General features: G+C 44.1%; 1 protein-coding gene and 1 long non-coding RNA gene across 2 annotated transcripts; both read right to left on the bottom strand.

Moving 5' to 3' along the window:
* Positions 1-207: 207 nt before the first annotated feature.
* Positions 208-27,755, bottom strand: tdrd12 (tudor domain containing 12). The gene is given in 30 exon segments (XM_090215583.1): positions 208-378; positions 7,624-7,684; positions 7,917-8,070; positions 8,839-8,952; positions 9,141-9,234; positions 11,895-11,962; positions 12,324-12,845; positions 13,174-13,349; positions 13,600-13,692; positions 18,278-18,485; positions 18,714-18,895; positions 19,081-19,162; positions 19,419-19,639; positions 19,896-20,035; positions 20,240-20,357; positions 20,611-20,739; positions 21,405-21,596; positions 22,091-22,218; positions 22,315-22,468; positions 22,843-23,028; positions 23,431-23,538; positions 23,713-23,857; positions 24,965-25,089; positions 25,876-25,949; positions 26,105-26,327; positions 26,425-26,510; positions 26,642-26,697; positions 26,837-26,959; positions 27,133-27,269; positions 27,534-27,755. Coding segments are annotated over 30 exon segments (4,389 nt in total). The 3' UTR covers positions 208-310.
* On the bottom strand, positions 25,314-25,773 carry LOC149985296 (uncharacterized). Its single transcript, XR_016489233.1, has 3 exons — positions 25,659-25,773; positions 25,467-25,538; positions 25,314-25,372 (listed from the first exon to the last, which is right to left on the bottom strand). It is a non-coding gene; the product is annotated as an uncharacterized LOC149985296 (long non-coding RNA).

Below are 27,755 nucleotides of genomic sequence, written 5' to 3'. Positions count from 1 at the left end.
ATTCCTAAGTAGTAAGTACTTTGATGTACCATTGTCGTAACAGATTTGAATACTCCATCATTATTCTCAATTCACTTGTGTGGAGTCTGATAGCTTAACATCAAAAAATCTTTAAACAATAAACCTGAAAACATGGAATTGTCATATGAAATGTGCTAAAATAGCCAAAGAGATGTGTCCTTCAAGTAGACATGAACGAAAAGTGTATAATAGTTAACTGGCTGAATTTATGTATTTTGGGGGGGATTGGCACTAGGTTCTTCTCAGTTGATGATTGGAGGGAGGATCGATGAGGGCCGTCTGTCTGCAGTCAGTCACTGCTACTGTCTGAGCTCACGTAGCAGCCTTCCTCCCCAGTGTGCCCCACAAAGCAGAGACCTGGGGAACACCAGCAACAGAACAAGGTGGTCAGTCAGAACTACACTGTATATGCAAAAGTATGTGGACACCCCTTCAAATGAGTGAATTTGGCTATTTCAGCCACACCGTTGCTGACAGGTGTATACAGTTGAGCACACAGCCATGCAATCACTATAGTCAAACATTGGCAGTAGAATGGCCTTACTGAAGAGCTAAGTGACTTTCACCGTGGCACCGTCATAGGATGCCACCTTTCCAACAAGTCAGTTCATCAAATTTCTACCTTGCTAGAGCTTCCCCAGTCAACTGTAACTGCAGTTATTGTGAAGTGGAAACATCTAGGAGCAACAACTGCTCAGCCGCGAATTGGTAGGCTACACAAGCCCACAGAACAGGACCACTGAGTGCTGAAGTGCGTAAAAATTGTCTGTCCTCAGTTGCAACACTTACTGAGTTCCAAACTGCCACTGGAAGCAACGTCAGCACAAGCCCTGTTCATCGGGAGTTTCCTGAAATGGGTTTCCATGGCCGAGCAGCCGCACACACAAGCCTAAGATCCCCACTGGCCGTTTTTTCATGGTCCAGACTAGGCACCTTACATCCAGTGAAGGGAAGTCAACGCTACAGCATATACCAGGAGAACGCTACCTGCCCAAATGGCGTCTTTCTTTTACCCCAACACAGTTAATCCTAAACCACGCCCCGTTAATCAGAGGGGCGTTCTACTACGCTTCCATTGGCTAGCTAGAGTTCTCTCACTCACAGGCGATCAGAGCAGAGACAGTGACCTTCCAAGGTAAGGATGGAAAGTGTAATTTAACAAATTATTATCATCATGTTTGGTAACATTTGCCCATGTATTTATTTTCAGAGTTTGAATGAGTTGTAAAAATGTCAGAACTCTTGTGAAGGTCAGCTAAGTTAACGTAGGCTACGTTACTAGCTCTGTATTTGAAGTTATAATATCATTAGTAGACTATTATCAGGTAAAAACATTCTAATTATTCATAATTTCTCAAATATTTATTCGCTAATCATTCAGTCGAACACTATGCTACAGCCATTGAATCTGTCTTTGAGCGTTAAGTGATGTTAATGGCTAGCTCGGTCCACGACATTATGTTATTACATTTTTCAATCTTGAAATACAAGGGAAAATGTTATTAGTGATAAATTTCATGCCGCGATATTCACTTCCAAACTTGGAGACCTCTCAAAGAATTGTAGGATGCCCCTCTGAATAACTGGGAGTGGTTTTGGCTTAACTGCGTTACGAAAAAGACGCACCCAAATGCAGTGCCAACTGTAAAGTTTGGTGGATGAGGAATAATGGTCTGGGGATGTTTTTCATAGATCGAGCAAAGTCCCTTAGTTCCAGTGAAGGGAAATCTTAATGCTACAGCATACAATGACATTCTAGACAATTCTTTGGCAACAGTTTGGGGAAGGCTCTTTCCTGTTTAAGCATTACAATGCCCCAATGCACAAACTGAGGTCAATACAAAAATGGTTTGTTGCGATAGGTGTTTAAGAACTTAACTGGCCAGCACAAAGCCCTGACCTCAACACCATTGAACACCTTTCAGATGAATTGGAACGCTGACTGCGAGCCAGGACTAATCGCCCAACATCAGTGCCTGACCTCACCTATGCTCTTGTGGCTGAATGGAAGCAAGTCACTGGAGCAATGTTCCAACATCTAGTGGAAAGCCTGCCCAGAAGAGTAGAGGCTGGTATAGCAGCAAAGGGGGGGACCAACCAATTAATGCCCATGAGTTTGGAATGCGATGTTTGATGTGTCCACATACTTTGAAAATGTAGAGTATTTTGTTCTCTCTATGGCAAATTTTTATTTCACCTTTATTTAACCAGGTAGGCCAGTTGAGAACAAGTTCTCATTTAAAACTGCGACCTGGCCAAGATAAAGCAAAGCGACAAAAACAACACAGAGCAACACAAACAAATGTATAGTTAATAACACAATAGAAAAATCTATGTACAGTGTGTGCAAATGTAGAAGAGTAGGGAGGTAAGGCAATAGGCCAGAGGCGAAACAATTACAATTTAGCTTTAACACTTGAGTGATAGATGTGCAGATGATGATGTCAAAGTAGAGATTTTGGGTTGCAAAATAGCAAGAGGGTAAGTAATAATATGGGGATGAGGAAGTTGGGTGTGCTATTTACAGATTGGTTGTGTACAGGTAAACTGCTCTGACAGCTGTTGCTTAAAGTGAGAGAGGGAGATATAAGACTCCAGCATCAGTGATTGTTGCAATTCGTTCCAGTCATTGGCAGCAGAGAACTGGAAGGAAAGGCGGCCAAAGGAAGTGTTGGCTTTGGGGATGACCAGTGAAATATACAGTTGAAGTCGGAAGATAACTTTTAGCCAAATATATTTAAACTCAGTTTCACAATTCCTGACATTTAATCATAGTAAAAATTCCCTGTCTTAGGATCACCACTTTATTTTAAGAATGTGAAATGTCTGAATAATAGCAGAGAGAAGGATTTATTTCAACTTTTATTTCTTACATCACATTCCCAGTGGGTCAGAAGTTTACATACATTCAATTAGTATTTGGTAGCATTGCCTTTAAAATTGCTTAACATGGGTCAAACGTTTCAGGTAGCCTTCCACAAGCTTCCCACATTAAGTTGGGTGAATTTTGGCCCATTCCTCCTGACAGAGCTGGTTTAACTAAGTCAGGTTTGTAGGCCTCCTTGCTCACACACACCTTTTCATTTCTGCCCACCAATTTTCTACATGATTAAGGTCAGGGCTTTGTGATGGCCACTCCAATACCTTGACTTTGTTGTCCTTAAGCCATTTTGCCACAACTTTGGAAGGATGCTTTGGGTCATTGTCCATTTGGAAGACCCATTTGCGAACAAGCTTCAACTTCCTGACTCATGTCTTGAGATGTTGCTTCAATATATCCACATAATTTTCCATCCTCATGATGCCATCTATTTTGTGAAGTGCACCAGTCCCTCCTGCAGCAAAGCACACCCACAACAAGATGCTGCCACCCCCGTGCTTCACGGTTGGGATGGTGTTCTTCAGCTTGCAAGCCTCCCCTTTTTCCTCCTAACATAACAATGGTCATTATGACCAAACAGTTCTATTTTTGTTTCATCAGACCAGAGGACATTTCTCCAAAAAGTACGATCTTTGTACCCATGTGGAGTTGCAAACCGTAGTCTGGCACATTTTATGGCGGTTTTGGAGTAGGGGTTTCTTCCGTGCTGAGTGGCCTTTCAGGTTATGTCGATATAGGACTGTGGATACAGATATTGTTGTACCGGTTTCCTCCAGCATCTTCACAAGGTAATTTTGTTGTTCTGGGATTGATTTGCACTTTTCGCACCAGAGGAACATTCATCTCTAGAAGACAGAACGAGTCTCATTCCTGAGCAGTATGACGGCTGCATGGTTTTTCACCAAAGTACGTTCATCTTTAGGAAACAGAACACGTCTCCTTCCTGAGCGGTATGCGTGATCCCATGGTGTTTATACTTCCGTGCTATTGTTTGTACAGATGAACATGGTACGTTCAGGTGTTTGGAAATTGCTCCCAAGGATGAACAAGACTTGTGGAGGTCTACAATTTATTTTCTGAGGTCAAAGAGGAGCAAAAAGGCAAGCAAAGAGGCACTGAGTTTGAAGGTAGGCCTTGAAATACATCCACAGGTACACCTCCAATTGACTCAAATTATGTCAATTAGCCTATCAGAAGCTTCTAATGCCATGACATTATTTTCTGGAATTTTCCAAGCTCTTTAAAAGGCAGTCAACTTAGCGTATGTAAACTTCTGACCCACTGGAATTATGATACAGTGAATTATAAGTGAAATAATCTGTCTGTAAATAATTGTTGGAAAAATTACTTGTGTCATGCACAAAGTAGATGTCCTAACCGACTTGCCAAAACTATGTTTTGTTAACAAGAAATTTGTGCAGTGGTTGAAAAAAAAAGTTAATGACTGCCATCTAAGTGTATGTAACCTTTAACTGCACCTGCTGGAGCGCGTGCTACGTGTTGCTATGACCAGTGAGCTGAGATAAGGGGAGGCTTTACCTAGCAAAGACTTATAGTTGACCTGGAGCAAGTGGGTTTGGCGACGAATATGTAGTGAGGGCCAGCCAACGAGAGCATAAAGGTCACAGTGGTGGGTAGTATATGGGGCTTTGGTGACAAAACGGATGGCACTGTGATAGCAAACTGGACGTAGTCTGAGAAGAGTGTTGGAGGCTATTTTGTAAATGACATCGCCAAAATCAAGGATCGGTAGGATAGTCAGTTTTACGAGGGTATGTTTTGGCAGCATGAGTGAAGAAGGCTTTGTTGCGAAATAGGAAGCCGATTCTAGATTTAATTTTGGATTGGAGATGCTTAATGTGAGTCTGGAAGGAGAGTTTACAGTCTAACCAGACACCTAGTTATTTGAAGCTGTCCACATATTCTAAGTCAGAAACGTCCAGTAGTGATGCTAGTTGGGCAGCAATCGGTTGAAGAGCACGCACTTAGTTTTATTTATGCATTTAAAAGCAGTTGGAGGCCACGGTAGGAGTGTTGTATGGCATCGAAGCTCATCTGGAGGTTTGTTAACAGTGTCCAAAGAAGGGCCAGATGTATACAGAATGGTGTCGTCTGCGTAGAGGTGGATCAGAGAATCACCAGCAGCAAGAGCGACATCATTTATATACACAGAGAAAAGAGTCGGCCCGAAAATTTAACCTTGTGGCATCCCCATAGAGACAGCCAGAGGTCCGGGCAACAGGCCCTCCGATTTGACACACTGAATTCTATCTGAGAAGTACTTGCTGAGCCAGGCGTGGCAGTCATTTGAGAAACAAAGGCTACGGAGTCTGCCGATAAGAATGTGGTGATTGACAGGGTCGAAAGCCTTGGCCAGGTCGATGAAGACAGCTGCACAGTACAGTCTTTTACCGGTGGCGGTTGTGATATCGCGGCAGCTTTCCAATCTTTGGGGATCTCAGACGATACGAAAGAGGTTGAACAGGCTAGTAATAGGGGTTGCAACAATTTTGGCATATCATTTTAGAAAGAGAGAGTCCAGATTGTGTAGGCCAGCTGATTTGTAGGGATCCAGATTTTTCAGCTCTTTCAGAACATCAGCTGTCTGGATTTGTGTGAAGGAGAAGCTGCTGCAGGGGGTGCAGAGCTGTTGGCCGGGGTAGGGGTAGCCAGGTGGAAAGCATGGCCAGCCATAGAAAAATGCTTATTGAAACGATCGATTATCGTAGATTTATCGGTGGTGACATTGTTTCCTATCCTCAGTGCAGTGGGCAGCTGGGAGGAGGTGCTCTTATTCTCCATGAACTTTACAGTGTCACAAAACCTTTCGGAATTAGTGCAACAGGATGCAAATTTCTGTTTGAAAAAGCTAGCCTTTGCTTTCCTAATTGACTGAGTATATTTGTTCCTGTCTTCCCTGAGACGTTGCATATCGTGGGGGCGTGAAAGCATTACTGGAGCCTCCTTGTCATTTTAAGTAGCTTGATACAATGATAGAAAGCGAGTGAAGCTAGTTAAAGGTTAAATAAATACATTTTAAAAAGTGAAAGAGTTTTGCGGCGGTAGCTACAGCGGGGAGAACAAGTATTTGATACATTGCCGATTTTGCAGGTTTTCCTACTTACAAAGCATGTAAAGGTCTGTAATTCTTATCATAGGTACACTTCAACTGTGAGACGGAATCTAAAACAAAAATCCAGAAAATCACATTGTATGATTTTTAAGTAATTGATTTGCATTTTATTGCATGACATAAGTATTTGATACATCAGAAAAGCAGAACTTAATATTTGGAACAGAAACCTTTGTTTGCAATTACAGAGATCATACGTTTCCTGTAGTTCTTGACCAGGTTTGTACACACTGCAGCAGGGATTTTGACCCACTCCTCCATACAGACGTTCTCCAGATCCTTCAGGTTTCGGGGCTGTCGCTGGGCAATACGGATTTTCAGCTCCAAAGATTTTCTATTAGGTTCAAGCCTGGACTGGCTAGGCCACTCCAGGACCTTGAGATGCTTCTTACGGAGCCACTCAGTTGCCCTGGCTGTGTGTTTCGGGTCGTTGTCATGCTGGAAGACCCAGCCACGACCCATCTTCAATGCTCTTACTGAGGGAAGGAGGTTGTTGGCCAAGATCTCAAAACACATGACCCCATCCATCCTCCCCTCATTACGGTGCAGTCGCCCTGTCCCCTTTGCATAAAAGCATCCCAAAGAATGATGTTTCCACCTCCATGCTTCACGGTTGGAATGGTGTTCTTGGGGTTGTATTCATCCTTCTTCCTCCAAACACGGCGAGTGTAGTTTAGACCAAAAAGCTCTATTTTTTTCTCAGCAGACCACATGACCTTCTCCCATTCCTCCTCTGGATCATCCAGATGGTCATTGGCAAACTTCAGACGGGCCTGGACATGCACTGGCTTGAGCAGGGGGACCTAGCGTGCGCTGCAGGATTTTAATCCATGACGGCGTAGTGTGTTTCTAATGATTTTCTTTGAGACGGTGGTCCCAGCTCTCTTCAGGTCATTGACCAGGTCCTGCCGTGTAGTTCTGGCCTGATCCCTCACCTTCCTCATGATCATAGATGCCCCAGGAGGTGAGATCTTGCATGGAGCCCCAGACCGAGGGTGATTGACCGTCATCTTGAACTTCTTCCATTTTCTAATAATTGCACCAACAGTTGTTGCCTTCTCACCAAGCTGCTTGCCTATTGTCCTGTAGCCCATCCCAGCCTTGTGCAGGTCTACAATTTTATCCCTGATGTCCTTACACAACTCTTTGGTCTTGGCCATTGTGGAGAGGTTGGAGTCTGTTTGATTGAATGTGTGGACAGGTGTCTTTTATACAGGTAACGAGTTCAAACAGGTGCAGTTAATACAGGTAATGAATGGAGAACAGGAGGGATTCTTAAAGAAAAACTAACAGGTCTGTGAGAGCCGGAATTCTTACTGGTTGGTAGGTAATCAAATAGTTATGTCATGCAATAAAATGCAAATGAATTACTTAAAAATCATACAATGTGATTTTCTGGATTTTTGTTTTAGATTCCGTCTCTCACAGTTGAAGTGTACCTATGATAAAAATGACAGACCTCTACATGCTTTGTAAGTAGGAAAACCTGCAAAATCGGCAGTGTATCAAATACTTGTTCTCCCCACTGTAACTGACTGCAAATAACTCTAGCTTCTAGAATTTAGTGCAAATGGTTCTAAAATCTTACCATTTGAAGTCTTCTTTTCATCTTCCTCAAATCGGTCGAAATCCAAACTAACAAAAGCACTCTGAGGACATCACAATTCACCTTAATCAATATTCATTATGAATAAACAACGAGGCATGACATCTACTAGAACATTCTGTTACTGTAAGCAAAACTCTGACAACTCCTCATCTGAAAGGCCATGTCTTTTATTCTTTAGTTCTCAAATGCCAAAAGGACAAAATATCCAAAGTATTTTTACCTACAGGTATTGCTAGCTGTACAAAGGAGGTTAGGAGATAAACATTCTATACCTTTTGCTTGAGGAGCATCTTCCAGTCTCCCCTCTCCTGTTTGACGAGCCTGATGACTGGCTCATTGCACTTCATCTCCCAGGAGCACCTCTCTGCAGTGATGTTACTGTGGAGCTCCAGGTCAGCACGATAAGGCCTGTCATTCACACACGCACTATAGGCAATAGTTAGAGATGTAATATCAAATTAAATGCTTCTCTCATTTGTGATGCAGAGAATTTACAGCCCCAATGTTGACTTCATCCTGCACACACAATGTTACCTTGCACGGGGAGTTATTTAAAATATATATATATATTTTTTACCCCTTTTTCTCCCCAATTTCGTGGTATCCAATTGTTGTAGTAGCTACTATCTTGTCTCATCGCTACAACTCCCGTACGGGCTCAGGAGAGACGAAGGTTGAAAGTCATGCGTCCTCCGATACACAACCCAACCAAGCCGCACTGCTTCTTAACACAGCGTGCATCCAACCCGGAAGCCAGCCGCACGAATGCGCCGGAGGAAACACCGTGCACCTGGCCACCTTGGTTAGCGCACACTGCGCCTAGCCCGCCACAGGAGTCGCTGGTGCGCGATGAGACAAGGACACCCCTACCGACCAAGCCCTCCCTAACACGGGCGACGCTAGGCCAATTGTGCGTCGCCCCACGGACCTCCCGGTCGCGGCCGGTTACGACAGAGCCTGGGCACGAACCCAGGGACTCTGATGGCACAGCTGGCGCTGCAGTACAGCGCCCTTAACCACTGCGCCATAGAATAGAAACATTAACAGCTCAGCACTTGCCTCAAGCTACTTAAGATTTGTTTAAACTAAAAAACATGACGAGAAAAATAACCTCAATCTAATGGTGACACCTCATTGCTCATTTACAAAAGGCACAAAGAAAAACAAGAAACTGAATAAGGACACATGACAGACCTGTACACCACTCTGTCAGGGAAGAATTCACATCTCTGATCCACTGGTTCTCTGAGCTTTATGTTCAGTGTGACTGTGTCATCTCTCTGGAACCACTTGATCTGTGGATGGAAACTGAAAAATACTAACTAAATGTAAATCTGCGATGGATTAGAGTCAGTTCAGTCAATTCATATATTTATTAAGTAAACTGCTTTTAAAAATGGAATTGACCCCATGCAACACTGATGCGCAATACGTAAATAGAAACTCAGCTTAATTTGACTATTCAGTAATATAAGGGATACGTGTACCTCAAATACCTTTTTGGTGCATCCACATCAACCTTGACAACACTGATGACTTTCTCACTGTTGACTTGCTGGCCGTTGACTTGCTTCTCATCGATCAAATGACCTGAATAAGACAAATCAAACTTTGTCACATGCGCCGATTACAACAAGTGTAGACCTTCCCGTGAAATGCTAAATTACAAGCCCTTAACCAACAGTGCAGTTCAAGAAGAGTTAAGAAAATATTTACCACATTTTTAAAAATTATAAAAACACAATAACGAGGCTATATACAGAGGGTACCTGTACCGAGTCAGTGTGCGGGGGTACAGCTTAGAGGTAATTTGTACATGTAGGTAGGGGTGAAGTGACAATGCATAGATAATAAACAGCGGGTTGCAACAAATGGAGGGGGGGGGGGGTCAATGTAATAGTCTGGTGGCCAATTGATTAATTGTTCAGCAGTCTTATGGCTTGAGGGTAGAAGCTGTTAAGGAGCTTTTTGGTCCTAGACTTGGGGCTCTGGTACCGCTTGCCGTGCAGTAGCAGAGAAAACAGTCTATGACTTGGGTAACCGGAGTCTCTGAAAATGTTATGGGCTTTCCTCTAACACGCCTATTATATAGGTCCTGGACTGCAGGAAGCTTGGCCCCAGTGATGTACTGGGCCATACACACACCCTCTGTAGCGCCTTACGGTCAGATGCTGAGCAGTTGCCATACCAGGTAGTGTTGCTACCGGTCAGGATGCTCTCGATGGTGCAGCTGTAAAACTATGAAGATGTGGGGACCCTTGACATATTTTTCAGTCTCCTGATGGGGAAAAGGTTTTGTTGTGCCCTCTTCACGACTGCATTGGTGTGTTTGGACCATGATAGATTGTTGGTGATGTGGACACCAAGGAGCTTGAAACTCCCGACCTGCTCCACTACAGCCCCGTTGATGTTAATAGGGGCCTGTTCGGCCCGCCTTTTCCTGTAGTCCACGATCAGTTCCTTTGTTTTGCTCACATTGAGGGAGAGGTTGTTATGCTGAGGGAGAGGTGGTTGTCTGACCTCCCTATAGGCTGCCTCATCGTTGTCGGTGATCAGGCCTACCACTTGAGTCATCAGCAAACTTGATGGTGTTGGAGTCGTGTTTGGCCACCCAGTTGTGGGTGAACAGGGAGTACAGGAGGGGACTAAGTACACACCCCTGAGGGCCCCCAGTGTTGAGGATCAGCATGGCAGGTTGCCTACCCTTACCACCTGGGGGCTGCCTGTCAGGAAGTCCAAGATCCAGTTGCAGAGGGAGGTGTGTAGCTCTAGGATCCTTCGTTTAGTGATGAGCTTTCTGGGTGTAACCGGAGTGAAATGGCTAGCTAGTTAGCAGGGAGCGCGCTAATAGTGTTTCCGTGACGTCACTCGCTCTGAGACCTTGAAGTAGTTGTTCCCCGTGCTTTGCAAGGACCCCGGCTTTTGTGGAGCGATGGGTAACGATGCTTCGAGGGTGGCTGTTGTCAATGTGTGCAGAGGGTCCCTGGTTCAAGTCCAGGTAGGGGCGAGGAGAGGGACAGAAGCTATACTGTTACATGGGCACTGTGGTGTTGAACACTGAGCTGTAGTCAATGAACAGCATTCTCACATAGGTGTTCCTTTGGTCCTGGTGGGAAAGGTCAGTGTGGAGTGCGATTGAGATTGCCTCATCTTTGGATCTGTTGGGGTGGTATGCAAATTGGAGTGGGTCTAGGGTATCCGGGAGGATGCTGTTGATGTAAGCCAGGACCAGACTTTAAAAGTACTTCATGGCTACCGACGTGAGTGCTACGGGGTGGTAATCATTTTGGCAGGTTACCTTCGCTTCCTTGGGCACAGGGACTATGGTGGTCTGCTTGAAACATGTAGGTATTACAGAGTCAGTCAGGAAGAGGTTGACAATGTCAGTGAAGACACTTGCCAGTTGGTCTGTGCATGATTTGAGTACACGTCCTGGTAATCCATCTGGTTCCGTGGCTGTGTGAATGTTGACCTGTCTAAGTCATGCTCACAGGCTACCGAGAGCGTTATTACCCAGAACAGCTGGTGCTCTCGTGCATGCTTCAGTGTTGCTTTCCTCGAATCGAGCATAAAAGGCATTTAGCTCGTTTGGTTGGCTCGCGTTATTGGGCAGCTCGCGTCTGGGTTTCCCTTTATAGTCCGCAATAGTTTTTGAGCCCTGCCACATCCGACGAGCGTCAGAGCCGGTGTAGTAGGATTCAATCTTAATCCTGTAGTGACGCTTTACTTGTTTGATGGGTAGTCTGAGGGCATAGCGGGATTTCTTACAGGCGTCCGGATTAATGTCCCACTCCTCGAAAGCAGCAACTCTAGCCTTTAGCTCGATGCGGATGTTGCCTGTAATCCATGGCTTCTGGTTGGGATATGTACGTACGGTCACTGTGAGGACGACGTCGTAAATGCACTTATTGATGAAGCCGACAACTGAGGTGGAAAATTCCTCAATGCCATTGGATGAATCCCAGTACATATTCCATTCTGTGCAATCAAAACAGTCCTGTAGCGTAGCATCCGCGTCATCTGACCACTTCCGTATTGAGCGAGTCACTGGTACTTCCAGCTTTAGTTTTTGCTTGTAAGCAGGAGGATAAAATTATAGTCAGATTTGCCAAATGGAAGGTGGGGGAGAACTGTGTATGCATCTCTGTGTGTGGAGTAAAGGTGGTCTAGAGTTTTGGTTCAGACAGACATACAGTAAATGTACTTTTTGTACATTGTTGATCACTATCAAACTAAAATAGTTTTCATACCATTTTCAATGGGGCGGGGAACTGCAGAAATCCAGTCTTTGGGGGTGAATCCTTGTAGAGCTGTATGCCTGCATGACAACACAAGTCTTGTGAACATCACGTTGAAGTGAGATCAATGCAACACTAGCCATTGATCCCATTTAGAGCACTCAGCACAGATGTAAGCCTAAGAACACTAGCTAAATCAAAAAATTCCACATCATGTCAATGAAATTATGTTGAACCAATGTGTAATAGACGTTAAATTGACGTCTGTGGCCAGTGGGATATCACGGGTCGGGTGCAGAGCTGCACTGTATAGTGAAAGAATCAAACATCAGAAAATGTGTTTTTATTGACCGACTGCATCAAAGAAAAACAATACTAAGAACAGTAAGCGAGCAGCAAGGAAGAAGCCCCTGTTTCCCAGTGAAAATGAAGAACACCAACCTCCCTGTTTGTGTGGCGCCTTGGAGGTTAGCAATGAGGCTCCTCCACTGCTCCATTTTGGGGTCGTTGTGCTCAGTTGTTGGGGCAGGTAACTGTGGCTCGCTAGTTGATGGGAGTGGGGCAGATATCTGGGCTTCGCTAGGTGTTGGGAGAGGGGAAGGTATCTGGGTCCTGTCCATGAGTGTTGGTAGTTGAGCCTCGCTCGGATCAGGAACTGCTGCTAATGGGGCCTCCTGTGGCTTGGGCGAGAGCTGGGACGGGTATATAAAGACATCGTTCATCCGAGGCTGGGGTGCATGAGCAAAGACTTTCTGGTCCATCTGGTGCAGATCTGCTGAGGCCTTCATACGGCACTGGGACAAGTCTGTCTGGGCATGAAGCACAGACGTTTGGGTCTGGGGCTGGTCTACAGAAACCTCCTGGCCACAGTGTAAGCGCTCGACAGCTGCCCTCATCCTGTGGACCAGGGCCTCCTCTGCAGCCTGCACCTTGTCCTCCAAGGTCACCCCAGAGCCATCCGGCCTAACAAACAAACAAACAAACAAACAAACAAACCAACCAAGCAGACGAGTCACGACACACAATCGTAATAGGTTGGTAATGCAGTGCTCTCATTAAGTACTGAGGATTTTTTTTAAATGTATGATTGACCTCCATGTCCTATCTGCCGTGACTCCCATATCTGCACACAGCCCCTGGTGTAGCAGCATCCATTTTAACATGTGCATGTAATTGTGCCGTATTATAAGTGGAGAATGCTGTTGGATGTCAGTGTACAGTGTCTTGTGTTATGGAGGTCCCATGGTGCACGAAAGCCTGGTTACCCATGGGCATAGAGGACTGAACTCACACTGTGGTGAGCGGGGCATCCACAGCACTGGCTCCAGGCCCAGCCCACTGACAGAGCTCATTCAGCAGGTCCAGGTGCTGAGGGTTGCTGGTGCCCATCCCCGTGCTCAGGATCTCAGCGTGGACGTTGTATTCATTTATGAAGGTCTTCAGGCCTGGTAGTCGTGTCATCCGCACCTGAGAACAAAGCACATTTTTACATTTTAGAAATTTTGCAGACACTCTTATCCAGAGCCATTTACTGGAGCAATAAATGCCTTGCACAGACAGATTTTACACCTAGTCGGCTCTAGGATTCGAACCAGCAACCTTTCGTTTACTGGCCTAACGCTCTTAACCGCTAGGCTACCTGCCGCACAAGGATTAAGTGTTTGTGTTGAAGATTTGTTGAAATTCAGCTGTCTGTAGTTGTAGTAGAAAAACCTACCATGGGATCTACGAAGACCGTGTTTCCCAAACACAGAACAACCTTGGCTTGGTGCTGCAGGCCTTTGATCTTCTGACTGATGGCCCTGGTGACCTGAAACCACACCATTATAATAATAATAATGTCATTGTAACTTGTTGTTCTAGAGTCATTAGTTATACACTTTGAAAAGGTAAAGGTCCAACAATAGCAATTGGCATTCACAATATGAGTCTCAGCAATCACATTCCACCACGCCAGGAAATCTGTTCCTTTTATTCTCCGTTCCCAACGCACTAGACGGCCAGTTCTTATAGCCTTCAGCCATAAACTTTTCCTACTTCTCCTCTGGTGATGTAGAGGTTAACCCAGGCCCTGTAGCCCCCAGTTCCACTCCTATTCCCCAGGCGCCATCATTTGTTGACTTCAGTAACTGTAAAAGCCTTGGTTTCATGCATGTTAACAACAGAAGCCTCCTCTCTAAGTTTGTTTTATTCACTGCTTTAGCACACTCCACCAACCCTGATGTCCTAGCAGTGTCTGAATCCTGGCTTAGGAAGGCCACCAAAAATTCAGAAATTTCCATCCAACTACAACATTTTCCAACAAGATAGAACTGCCAAAAGGGGTGGAGTTGCAATCTACTACAGAGATAGCATGACAGAACTCTGCAGACTATCCAGATCTGTGCCCAAAAAGTTTGAGCTTCTACTTTTAAAAATCTACCTTTCCAGAAATAAGTCTCACTGTTGCCGCTTGTTATAGGCCCCCCTCAGCCCCCAGCTGTGCCCTGAACACAATATGTGAAATAATTACCCCCCATTTATCTTCGGAGTTCGTACTGTTAGGTGACCTAAACTGGGATATGCTTAACACCCCGGCCATCCTACAATCAAATCATCAAGAAACCTACCAGGTACAACCCTAAATCCGTAAACACGGGCACGTTCATAGATATTATCCTGACCAACTTGCCCTCTAAATACATCTCTGCTGTCTTCAACCAGGATCTCAGTGATCACTGCTTCTTTGCTTGCGTCCGTAATGGGTCCGCGGGCAACAACCACACCTCATCATTGTCAAACGCTCCCTAAAACACCTTTCTGATCTAAGTGGCCCAGGTATCCTGGAAGGATATTGACCTCATCCCATCAGTAGAGGATGCCTGGTTATTCTTTAAAAGTGCTTTCCTCACCACTTTAAAAAAGCATACCCCGTTCAAAAAAAATTTGAACTAAGAACAGTTAAAGCCCTTGGTTCACTCCAGACTTGACCAGAACAAAAACATCCTGTGGCGTACTGCATTAGCATCGAATAGCCCCCGCGATATGCAACTTTTAAGGGAAGACAGGAACCAATATACACAGGCAGTTAGGAAAGCAAAGGCTAGCTTTTTCAAACAAAAATGTGCATCCTGTAACACAAACTCCAAAACGTTCTGGGACACTGTAAAGTCCATGGAGAATAAGAGCACCTCCTCACAGCTGCCCACTGCACTGAGGATAGGAAACACTGTCATCACCGACAAATCCACTATAATTGAGAATTTCAATAAGCATTTTTCTACGGCTGGCCATGCTTTCCACCTGGCTACCCCTACCCCAGACAACAGCTCTGCACCCCCCACAGCACAAGCCTCCCACACTTCTTCTTCACCCAAATCCAGATAGCTGATGTTCTGAAAGAGCTGCAAAATCTGGACCCCTACAAATCAGCCGGGCTAGACAATCTGGACCCTCTCTAAATTGTTGCAACCCCTATTACTAGCCTGTTCAACCTCTCATTCGTATTGTCACAGATCCCTAAAGATTGGAAAGATGCGCGGTCATCCCCCTCTTCAAAGGGGAAAACACTCTACACTAGAGGTCGACTGATTATGATTTTTCAACGCAGATACAGATTATTGGAGGACCAAAAAAGCCGATACCGATTAAAATCGGCCAATTTCTTTTAAAATGTATTTGTAATAATGACAATTACAACAATACTGAATGAACACTTATTTTAACTTAATATAATTCATCAATAAAATCAATTTAGCCTCAAGTAAATAATGGAACATGTTCAATTTGGTTTAAATAATGCAAAAACAAAGTGTTGGAGAAGAAAATAAAAGCGCAATATGTGCTATGTAAGAAAGCTAACGTTTCAGTTCCTTGCTCAGAACATGAGAACATATGAAAGCTGGTGGTTCCTTTTAACATGAGTCTTCAATATTCCCAGGTAAGAAGTTTTAGGTTATAGTTATTATAGGAATTATAGGACTCTCTCTATACCATTTGTATTTCATTAACCTTTGACTACTGGATGTTCTTATAGGCACTTTAGTATTGCCAGTGTAACAGTATGAGCTTCCGTCCCTCTCCTCGCAACAGTCACCATCAAAGCAGCGTTGCAGAGCAAGGGGAACAACTACTAGAAGGCTCAGAGCGAGTGACGTTTGAAACTCTATTAGCGTGCGCTAACTAGCTAGCCATTTCACTTCGGTTACACCAGCCTCATCTCGGGAGTTGATAGGCTTGAAGTCAAACAGCGCAATCAATGCTTGACGCACAACGAAGAGCTGCTGGGAAAACGCACTAAAGTGCTGTTTGAATGAATGTTTACGCGCCTGATACTTGTATGCTCAGTCAGATTATATGCAACGCAGGACACGCTAGATAATATCTAGTAATATCAACCATGTGTAGTTAACTAGTGATTATGATTGATTGTTTTTTATATGATAAGTTTAATGCTAGCTAGCAACTTACCTTGGCTTACTGCATTCGCGTAACAGGCAGTCTCCTTGTGGAGTGCAACGAGAGAGAGGCAGGTCGTTATTGCATTGGACTAGTTAACTGTAAGGTTGCAAGATTGGATCCCCCGAGCTGACAAGGTGAAAATCTGTCGTTCTGCCCCTGAACAAGGCAGTTAACCCACCGTTCCTAGGCCGTCACTGAAAAATAAAAATGTGTTCTTAACTGACTTGCCTAGTTAAATAAAGGTATATATATAAAAAATATAAAACCATTACATTTTTTTAATTTTTTAAAAACGATTTCCGATTGTTATGAAAACTTGAAATTGGCCCTAATTAAGCGGCCATTCAGATTAATCGGTCGACCTCTACTCTAGACCCAAACTGTTACAGACCTATATCTATCTTACCCTGCCTTTCTAAAGTCTTTGAAAGCCAAGTTAACAAACAGATGACCTACCATTTAGAATCCCACCGTACCTTCTCTGCTATGCTATATGGTTTCCGAGCTGGTCATGGGTGCACCTCAGCCATGCTCAAGGTCCTAAACGATATCATAACTGCCATCAATAAAAGACAGTGCTGTGCAGCCATCTTCGTCAACCTGGTCAAGGCTTTCGACTGTCAATCACCGCATTCCTATCGGCAGACTCAATAGCCTTGGTTTCTCAAATGACTTCCTCGCCTGGTTCACCAACTACTTCTCAGATAGAATTCAGTGTGTCAAATCGGAGGGCCTGTTGTCCGAACCTCTGGCAGTCTCTGGGGGTTCCACAGGGTTCAATTCTCGGGCCGACTCTCTTCTCTGTATATATCTATGATGTCGCTCTTGCTGCTGGTGATTCTTTGATCCACCTCTGTATACACCTGGCCCTTTGGACATTGTGTTAACAAACCTCCAGACAAGCTTTGATGCCATACAACACTCCTTCCGTTGCCTCTAACTACTCTTTAAATGCAAGTAAAACTAAATGCATGCTCTTCAACCGATCGCTGCTCGCACCCGCCCGCCTGTCTAGCATCACTACTCTGGACTGTTCGGACTTGAGGAACACTATAAATACCTAGGTGTCTGGCTAGACTGTAAACTCTCCTTCCAGACTCACATTAAGCATCTCCAATCCAAAATCAAATCTATAAATTGGCTTCCTATTTCTCAACAAAGCCTGCTTCACTTATGCTGCTAAACATACCCTCGTAAAACTGATCCGTGACTTCGGCGATGTCATATGCAAAATAGCCTCCAACACACTGTCTTTGCTAGGTAAAGCCCCGCCTTATCTCAACTCACTGGTCACAATAGCAACACCCACTCATAGCACGCGCTCCAGGCGGTATATTTCACTGGTCATCCCCAAAGCCAACTCCTCCTTTGGCCGCCTTTCCTTCCAGTTCTCTGCTGCCAATGATTGGAACGAATTGCAAAAAAATCACTGAAGCTGGAGACATATCTCCCTCACTTACTTTAAGCATCAGCTGTCAGAGCAGGTTACCAATCAATGCACCTGTACACAGCCCCCCCACCTCATCCCCATATTGCTATTTACTTCTTTGCTCCTTTGCACACCAGTATCTCTACTTTCACATATTCTGCCACTATGGCCTATTTATTGCCTTACCTCCCTAATCTTACTACATATAGGTTTATCTATTGTGTTATTTGACTGTACATTTGTTCATCCCATGTGTAACTCTGTGTTGTTTGTGTCGCAAGGGCTTTGCATTATCTTGGCCAGGTCGCAGTTGTAAATGAGAACTTGTTCTCAACTGGCCTACCTGGTTAAATAATAGTGAAACATATATATTTTTTTTATTTTAAAAATCTCAACACATAATTTTAGCTTCTGTAACATAGTCCATGGTCATTGGTTCTAATAATTTAAATGTTCTACCGCTAAAGATGAGCTCCCAAAAAGTGAGTGAGAAAGAGCCCAGTGAGTGTAGCCTGGTGTAAGAGACCTTGGGGTTCCATTTGACCTCAGCGTCGATGGGCATGGCCCTGCAGACAATGATTTCCAAAGCCTGGGGCGGCAGTGTGTGGAACTGGGCCGGCAGCTGCAGCAGCTGGTGGGATTTCACCTCCTGCTCACGCCCCTCATCCAGGAAAAGAGCCCTCACGCTGCAGAACATCCACTCACCCTTGTCCGGCACCGAAGTCACCCGCACCCTGCAAGACAGGTAGGAGAGGAGCAGTGGGAGGAGTTGTTAAGGAACGTGAGGTAGAGTGTGCATTGGGTTGATATGTGACAAAAGCATTTGACCCACCCAGAGGATTTGGACTACACTTCACTGCATGTAACCATTACTTGGCATGTTGTTTAAACCTGCTTCATGGTCATATAACATACATCATCAGTTATGAAAGTGACTGAATTAATGTTGTTTGTTTTCCGACCTGTGGTAGACCTCATCCTCTTGTACTCCGTACAGCCCTCCCTCCAGAACCTCCTTAGCACCCAGCTTCTCAGCGGCGTAGTATGTAGTCATTGCTGCTGCCAGGCTCTCATAACGGTCCTCCTTCTTACTCACAATGCGTCCGTAGTAGACGGAAGCAGTCTTGATGAACAAGGGCAGAACCTTTCAAACGTAAGAGTGAAAAAAATATAGATATTCATTTGAATACATTCGGATAGCATATTAAGCTATATTACACCTGTGATCTCATTGGAAAAGCTTGAGAGGATATGTCCAACTTTGGCATCTGTTCTTGCCTGATTTCTACACCCCCGAAACAAGTGTTATCATATAATATGCTGACTCACCACAATAGTTCCAGAGTCTGGTTGCAGTGGCTGGTCTGTTATGGGGCTGATGCTGTGTCGATAAGAACAAACACTGCTGTCCCTGCAATACAGCAAGTCACATTAAGCACTACATAAAGAATATCAGGTGCCACCTATTGCTGCTGTGCCCTTGAGCAAAGCAATGAATTACAAAACGATAAAGTTATATTCTTAAGTGCATAGAACAAGTACCCAAATTCAAGGTTCAGCTCATGTCTGAGTATTGTAACATACATAACAGCAAATCAAATCTAGCTTTAATGTCCCATGGAGAAATGCTCTTGACAGAGTATTGTCTGCATCTCAGCTGCACTGACCTGCAGAAGCCAAAGCTCTTGAGGTATCTGCACAGAGGCTTGTCTGACTTCTGTTCCTCCTTGGCCCGCAGGACTCCCTGGGCGAAGTGCAGCAGCTCTGGAGGCAGCGAGGCCTCAGTACGCTTTAGGTAGCGCAGGACCCCGGTTACGTGACGGGCATTCCTCTCAGATAGCAGCAGCACTGACTTGGCAGGGTGAGACGTGCTCTCTGCAGCACGCTCCTGTCAATCACAGAATCCAATATGAAAAGGAATTCACAAAGTAGACTATCCTCATACAGTCAAATAAGATACACTTACACAGGTGCCATCTGAATAAATTATGTAAAAGGAGACCACTCAGGGCCATCTTCTGACTTGAGATCTGCCCGCTAAACTAGACGTCTCCCAGAAAAAGTCAGAGCTGTGCACGCTTATCTCAGCTCTGAATCCAGGACTGAGCAAGAGAAAGAACATATTAGTTTTGTCCTAACGTTACCTTGTCTGAAAGGTTCTGGAAGTTCTGGGACATGCAAAACAGACGGCTGCCAAACAGCTTAGGTGAGCTTGGGAAGCCGTAGTGCACAACACACGTTGCATCACAGATACCCAAAGACTTCATACACTCATTGGTGGTGACTGGTAGACAGAAAGACAAGGAAAGAAAAACAGGTCAGATTGGACAAAGGGCAAATTGGAGAAAAAAAATACAGACAAGCTTACTTTCAATCAAGCAAACTGAGCTGACCTGGCAGACTATGCCATAAAATGGAAAGATGTATGATATTTTTTATTCATTGCAACTGTCAACTCCTAAAAAAATGCAATTGTGCATCAGTTCACCCAGAATGACATGAGTGCCAGGTCCAATGGGCTTCTTCCACTGCTCAGTCACAAAGTCAAACTGGTAGGTTAACTCCTCGTGGACCTTCAGGGAGAAGGCTGATGTGTTTGAAACAGCCTGAATGACAGATACAAGAAACAAACATTTAGTTGACTAAATTTACATGAACAATGTATTTTTTGTTTTTCTAGTGCTGTACACTTGTGGTAAGATGTCCAAAAATAAGGTTGCAAAATGCAAATCGTACAACTTTTGAAATGTAGCAATGTCTTTTTCTTTCTATAGTACCCCGTACCAGCAGGGGACAGGACATCCAAAAATAAGGTTGCCAAAAGAAGAGATATAGAGAGATATAGATTGCTGTAGTTACCTTGAAGACATTTTCAGCCTCCTCAGCAGAGTTGGTGATGACGAGGGTCTTCTGGGACACGTCGGGGGTGAAGTCCAGCGCCCCGAGCAGGACAGAGATCTTAGTGCAGTCCAGACACAACAGGATAATCTTGGGGAGGCAGAAGAGAGATGAGAGAAGGCTTTCTATTTTTTTTTTTACTTTTTATTGAAGAACATATACACGAGTGAAACTTTGCTTTGAGAGACTTTTAGACCTTGTTTGACTCTTGGACCCTTCTTCCATGACTAAAAGTAATGACTAGTCTAAATGAGATACGATGAAAGCAGTTTTACTGCCACATTACATAGTTTTAATCAATCACAAATCCAACCAACAGGCCCTTCAAATCAGAGACAGCTACACACTTAAAGGGATAGTTCAGACAAAATCTATATTTGAGTGGAATTACCCTTAACTTGAGTTGTGTCTGAAGGCACAAAGTGGCAGAATCCACAATAATCCATTACTTTAGTTTAAAGTGTTTTTGAGGAAGTTTCTGCTTGCGATGCAGCTTTGCTAACGTCGGTCCGGCTGTTTACATTCATGAATTTGGACGAGGCTAATTATGCTTAATCCTGGCTGCGGCAGAAGTAAACAATGGATTATTGCGGATTCTGTCACTATGGGCCTTCAGACAACTCAAAGTAAGGGTAATTCCACTTAAATATAGATTTTGCCTGAACTATCCCTTTAACCAGCTCTCTGATGGTGGAGACCCTCCAACCTTTGTAGGTTTTCAGATTTATTTTGTTGTCAGTCCTCTCAAAACTGACCTGGTGCACATTGCCGTAGAGTGCGGCCTCCTCCATCACCGTGATGACAACGGTGGGGTTGCTCATGTGGTTGAGGAGCAGGCCCTCCAGGGGGCGGCTCCAGCGCTTTCCCACTGCGATGATCTGTCTGGGGCACGACACACGCTCCTCGCTGGCTGTCACCCTCTGGAAGTGCTGCAGGATGATGGTCATCTGAGGAAAGGGGGAGAACAGTCAGACAAACTGCTGAGGAGACAGTGGCGAGGGAGGAAAACAGACGAGACAGGGGTATTTTATTAGGACCCCCATAAGCTATTGCGAAAGCCACAACTACTCTTCCTGGGGTCCACAGAACATGAAACATGACATAATACAGAACATTAATAGACAAGAACAGCTCAAGGACAGAACAACATATATTTAAAAAACGGCACACACAACCTACATATCAGTACATACACACAAAATATCAAGGTCAAATAGGGGAGAGGCGGTGTGCCGTGAGGTGTTGCCTTTAAAGCGCAGATGACCGGGATTACTGCTTTAAGCAGTTGAAAGCACTGGAGTCTGGTCTTTGAGCACTGGAGTCTGGTTTGAGTCCCATCTTGGCTATTTTCCGGTCTGTGCCCCTTTCCCATGTGTATCTCCCGTTCTCTCCTTTTGTACAGTCTTATCACTACAGTTGAAGAACAGTCAGTGTCTCTCACCTCGTCCGGGGCTCTAGAAAAGAGCAGGTCCACTTCGTCCAGCGCCAGGTGACACAGCCGCAGGAACAGGAAACAGTGCAAACGGAGCAGACGCACAAGGCTGAACGGGGTGGTCACCACCACCTGGCCTGGAGAGACACACACAAAACACAGCAGGAGAGGAATGTAGTAATACTCCTGTCTGTCAAACCGAACTGTCCTGATCCTGTGAATAATGGTCTTACAGTTGTTCTGGATCTTAACAGTCTTTGCCTCGTCCTTTCCCAGTCCCAACAGTATGACCATGGGGTGGAGGACTTGGAAGGTCTGGCTCTCCTCCAGCAGGTCAATCACAGTCTGGGCTTTCTCCCACCCCGGGCACAGGATCACCGCTATGGGCTGAAGGAGACCGCACATAATGTGGTATTAGATAAAACGGAATAAACACAAATGGATCCTTTAAATGCAGATTTGTCAGCAGAAAACCATGCCTGACTTACTGGACATAGTTAGGTAGGTTACTGCTGTTTGTCATTGAACCCAACAAACCAATTAAACACCCAGATTTCTACATACTACTTTGTCTACATAGAGTGGTATCACCATGAACGGAGCTGCAGAGGCCTGTACCAAAACTAAGATTTTCAACTGTCTAATTGAAGCTAGACAATTTTATTAGGGGGCAAACAGAGATAGTTATCCACCACAATAATAGCAGGGGAAACACTGGAAATCACACCATTCCTGTCTAGTGCTCTACTTGCTCAACTCACCCCGGTGCGAGCAGAGAGGGCGCTGAAGACGGAGGAGAGCTGCATGTGGGCCAGGAACGGGGGAATGTAGGTGAGGGGCTGGTCTCCGCTGTGGGAGATGAGGACCGTGTCACAGCCCCTGGCCACCGCCGGCCAGCAGTAACTCTCAGCCACAGACGGGCCGGCATATTTATTCCTCATCAAGATCTGAAAAGAAACACAATGCACATTACCAATCTTCATGACATACTAGTCTAGACATTTACAGATTTTTCACCTAGTCAGCTTGGGGATTAGAATCAGCGACCTTCAGTTATTGGCCCAATGCTCTTAACCTAGGCTACCTGCTGCCCATGCGACAGGACATTATTATTGCTTAAGATCTTCAGGGAAAAATGTTGAACAGTCATTTCAAATGTTCAACTAATTACATTTATACTGAACAATCTCAACTTCCATTACCATATTCCTAACATTACATTTTCACAGTTGTAAATACGTCGACTATAGTCATTTAGCAGGAGCTCTTATCCAGAGCAATGTACAGCGCTCAGTGCATTCAAAATACGTTCCATTCGAAAGTTAGAACATAGTTGAAAGCAAACCAACCCTCCGGAAGGTGTCAGTGATTGGAGCATTGGCCAGACTGGTGCAGGGGTCCAGAGTAAAGGCAGAATGCACCATTATCCCACTCCTGCTTGGATCAGTATGGACGATCTGACATGAGGAACACTTAAGTCAGTCATGGACAGTAGATATTATTGTATGTGCACAAAACATGTCAATACATTTGGTGACAGCTACCCAAGGAAGTGAAGAGTATATCTGCATCCAGTCCATTGATGATTATTTTAACTTTTTTGTATAAATTAAGGTTGATTCGATACTTACAGTGACTTCTGATGAGCCTACATCTGTGTTCAGAGGGTCAGGGTTTAGCAACTGCAACAACCGAGCGCAGACAAGCTCCTCCTCAATGGTTGGCTGCTCTGTGAAGACAAACTCTTGTGTCCGGTCTACTAGGTCACTAGGAGTACTAGAAACACAGATTACACTTTAGTACAGACATTCACATTAATAACAAAAATATAAATGAAACATGTAAAAGTGTTGGTTCCATGTTTCATGACCTGAAATAAAAAATCCCAGACACTTTCCATATGCTCAAAAAGCTTACTACTCTCAAATTTTGTGCACAAATGTGTTTACATCCCTGTTAGTGAGCATTTCTCCTTTGTCAAGATAATCCATCCACCTTACAGGTGTGGCATATCAAGAAGCTGATTAAACAGCACGATCATTACACAGGTGCACCTCGTGCTGGGGGACAATAAAAGGCTACTCTAAAATGTGCAGTTGTGTCAGACAATGCCACAGATGTCTCAAGTTGAGGGAGCATGCAGTGCATGGCGTCATGTGGCTGAGCGGTTTGCTGATGTCAACGGTGTGAACAGAGTGCCCCATGGTGGTGGTGGGGTTATAGTATGGGCAGGCAAACTATGGACGGACAACGAGCACAATTGCATTTTATCAATGGCAATTTGAATGCACAGAAATACTGCGACAAGATCATGAGGCTCATTATTTAAAGTTCTGTGACTGACAGATACATATCTATATTCTGTAGTCATGTGAAACCCATAGATTAGGGCCTAATGAATTTCATTTCAAATTGACTGATTTCCTCATATGAACTGTAACTCAGAAAAATCTTTGAAAATTGTTGCATGTTCCGTTTATGTTCAGTATTTAAATCTATAAAAACTTTCACCCAAGAAATTCAACAACGTTTAATTGTGAGAAAACACACATATCACTTGTCTTAGCTTTTAATGTGATATACTTTTGTTCACTGCATTTTGGATCCACAGGTTGACTTTCACCGTTACTATGAAAGCATTCAGCAGATGGCGCTTTAAAACAACTCTGACAAATTCACTAACTTACATATGGGCAAAGTCATGGTTGAAAGGGAGGTAGCATTAGAATGGTTGAAAGGATGGCAACAATTTAAAATACACATTGCAAAGATACACATGCCAAAATTGTTGAGGATTAAAGTCACAATACTTTTGTTCCATTAGGTCCTCTAATTAGAACAGAGAGTGAGTGAGTGGTAGTGGCAGGAGGGTTGTGTTCATACCATACAGCCGTTTCAGTCGGTTGTCCGATCTGTTGAGCTGCAGTGACCGTCTCTTCCTCTGCTTTCTCCGTGACCGCAGAGATCCTCTGAACACCACGTTCCTCCTTCTGTTCAATAAGCTCAGTCTGACAATTAAACAAAAGGTGCTTTACAGCATTAGTCCACGTCTCTTTTTGACCCAAGATTCACTGCGGAGATTCCATTTTGGTTCACATAGTGCAAAAGTTCCCAAACTTTTGCACTATGTGAACCAAAATGGAATCTCGGACTTAGAAACATGTAGAAGCCAAGTTCTTGTGCAAGTGAATTTTTACAAAAACAAGAACGGCTATCGAGATCATCCAGAAACTCACATTGGGAATAGCAGCCCTTTGAGTGCTCGAAGTAGGATTCAGAAACTTCTTGAATCTGTCGAGATCCAGAACAAGTAAGAATTGTATTAAATGTCATTCAAAGCAGATTAGAACCGTAGCATGAAAGTAGAAGACTAAAGCATTCTCACCTTAACAGATTCAGATTTCTGGACAGTTCTGACTCAAGAGACATGTCGGTTTCCTCTCCGGGCTCGTCGTCCCTGAAAGAAGAACGCTATGATTAAAAACAACAATGTGACATTATCGTACTACAAAAGGCATCCCCACTGCCAAATGACCTGTTGAGCAATAAAAACAATAACTAAAGCTATATAACAAACCTCTCGACTTCGTCGCCATCAATCTCTGAAAATGTCTTGAATTTCTTGTTCTGCGGCTGCGCTGCCTTCTTTTTTCCTCCCTCTAAGGGATTTCTTCCATTTTCTAGGCTTTTCTGTAAAACAACAAGTAAATAACATAAGTGTTGATTTCACAGGATATAACTTTTTGTTTGTGCCATGATTCCAACTGCTTATTGAGGGTAAAATAGTCAGTCACCTTTGGATTTGATATCTCATTGGAAGTCTTCGATGCCTCTTTCACAGATGCCGTTAGCTGGCACTGATCAGACACTAAAGAGATCAATAAAGAAGGTTAAATTAAGAAAATCTTACTAAGAGTTTCCCCCTCAAGTTCATGCAGTGATATTTTACAACGGGAACTTTTTGAAAGACATATAAAAAACTGTTCTTAATGAAGACTTCACAATAACTGAAGGTGCATTCACCTTGATTATGAACGATTGGGTCCTGCTGCCGGAGCCGGAAATCAGAAAGTGATCGTACGGTACAGCCGTCAGTAGCCAGGAAGTTCTGAGTTTCAGAAAAGATGTCACAAGCCAAGACGGCTGGGGATCTATCAACAACACCATTTTTTCCACTGGTTTGATGGGCCTTCTGGCTTGTGAAGTACGCAAACTTCTTTGAGACCAGATCGTCGTTCACACAGATCTAGAGAGATAACCATCTTTTAGCTTCAAAGTTGTATAGAAAAACTGTGATCGCTAGTTATGGGAGGCATCACCACTGATTGTATGTTGTACAATACCTTGACATTTTTGACGGTCAAGTAGAGCTCAATGGCAGTGCAATCTGCCTGTGTTTCACACAACACTGCCTCCATCTCAGTAGAAGCTTCAGATCAGAGAATCGAACAGAGAGCACAGTTAGGACTGATATAGCAATGAGACTCCAGCACAACGAACTGTGCTTTCTCAATTCAGTGATCTCTATTGAAACTGACCTTGCAGGAGAGGATTACGTACCTTGTAAGAGATTGTGCAAATAGCGTGTGGCAGAGCTGTCCCATTGCGTTGATGGTCTAGAATGAAAACAAGAGCTCTATAGGGTGAGTAGTAATAACTACTAACAAAGGTGATTTTAATAGTACAAAATAATTACAGTAATTTTGATGCATATTTTAGTACATCAATTTATTCGGCACTGCAGTCCACCCTTACATGAGCTCAGCTTTCTCCAGGCAGTCTCCAGACACGTGCAGCGTCATGGGATGAACACCAGCGAGCTGAAACTTCCTCACCCAGAAGGGCAGCTGCAAAAACGTATCTAACAGAGCCCGAATCCTGGGGAAGAATGGAAGGGCTCCGTGATCAGCCAATTACATTTCATGACATACATTAATCAAGTGCAAAACCAAGAAGATGGCCAAAGACTGTCAGAAGTCGAGAGCCTTTTTGGTTGCCCTTTGCATCAGCTGGCACAATGGGGATGTGTGAGTAAGTGAATTAGGACATACTCATCTGAGCTGACGATGACGCGCTCTCCGTGGTCAACTAGGAAACACATGGCCTGGGTTCCAACGGTGCCCAGGAAAAGAGACTCAACGATGGCTCGGCACCAGCTCCTTAGGGCAGACCAGTACACCACACACACCTGGGGAACACTACAATGATGATGCTCAATTTTTTCATATAGCAGTGTAGTAACTAGTCAGTCAACTAATAGATTAATTTATCATTCATGAGCTATGCCAGTCAGGCAGAGCTGTAAATGCACATTCACTTTCAAAAACAAGAAATGTCTTTAATCATGTGCCATATACTTAAGTTGATTACCCTAAACTCAAGATACTAAAACAAACATTCCACAGATTACATTGAGCTCTAATCACCCTACACTCTCTCCACAGACTATTACCTGTCCCGACTCTATAGTTGAGAGTTTGATCTTCTTCACATGTAGGTTGACCTCATGATAGAAAAGGTTCATTTTCATTTGCAGATCATCATATTCTTTTTTATTCTCGACCGCTTCTATCCCTGGACCCTTCACAAACCGACCCCACAGACAGGACGGGTTCTCCACCTGTCAAAGAAAACATGGTGGTGAAACCGTTTTCAATTTGTAAAGCAACAACAT

This window comes from Oncorhynchus mykiss, chromosome 2 (genome assembly GCF_057628025.1).
Source record: "Oncorhynchus mykiss isolate SJ-2025 chromosome 2, ASM5762802v1, whole genome shotgun sequence".
NCBI lineage: Eukaryota > Metazoa > Chordata > Actinopteri > Salmoniformes > Salmonidae > Oncorhynchus > Oncorhynchus mykiss.
Note: the sequence above shows the minus strand (reverse complement) of the source record. Positions and strands in the feature narration are given on the sequence as shown.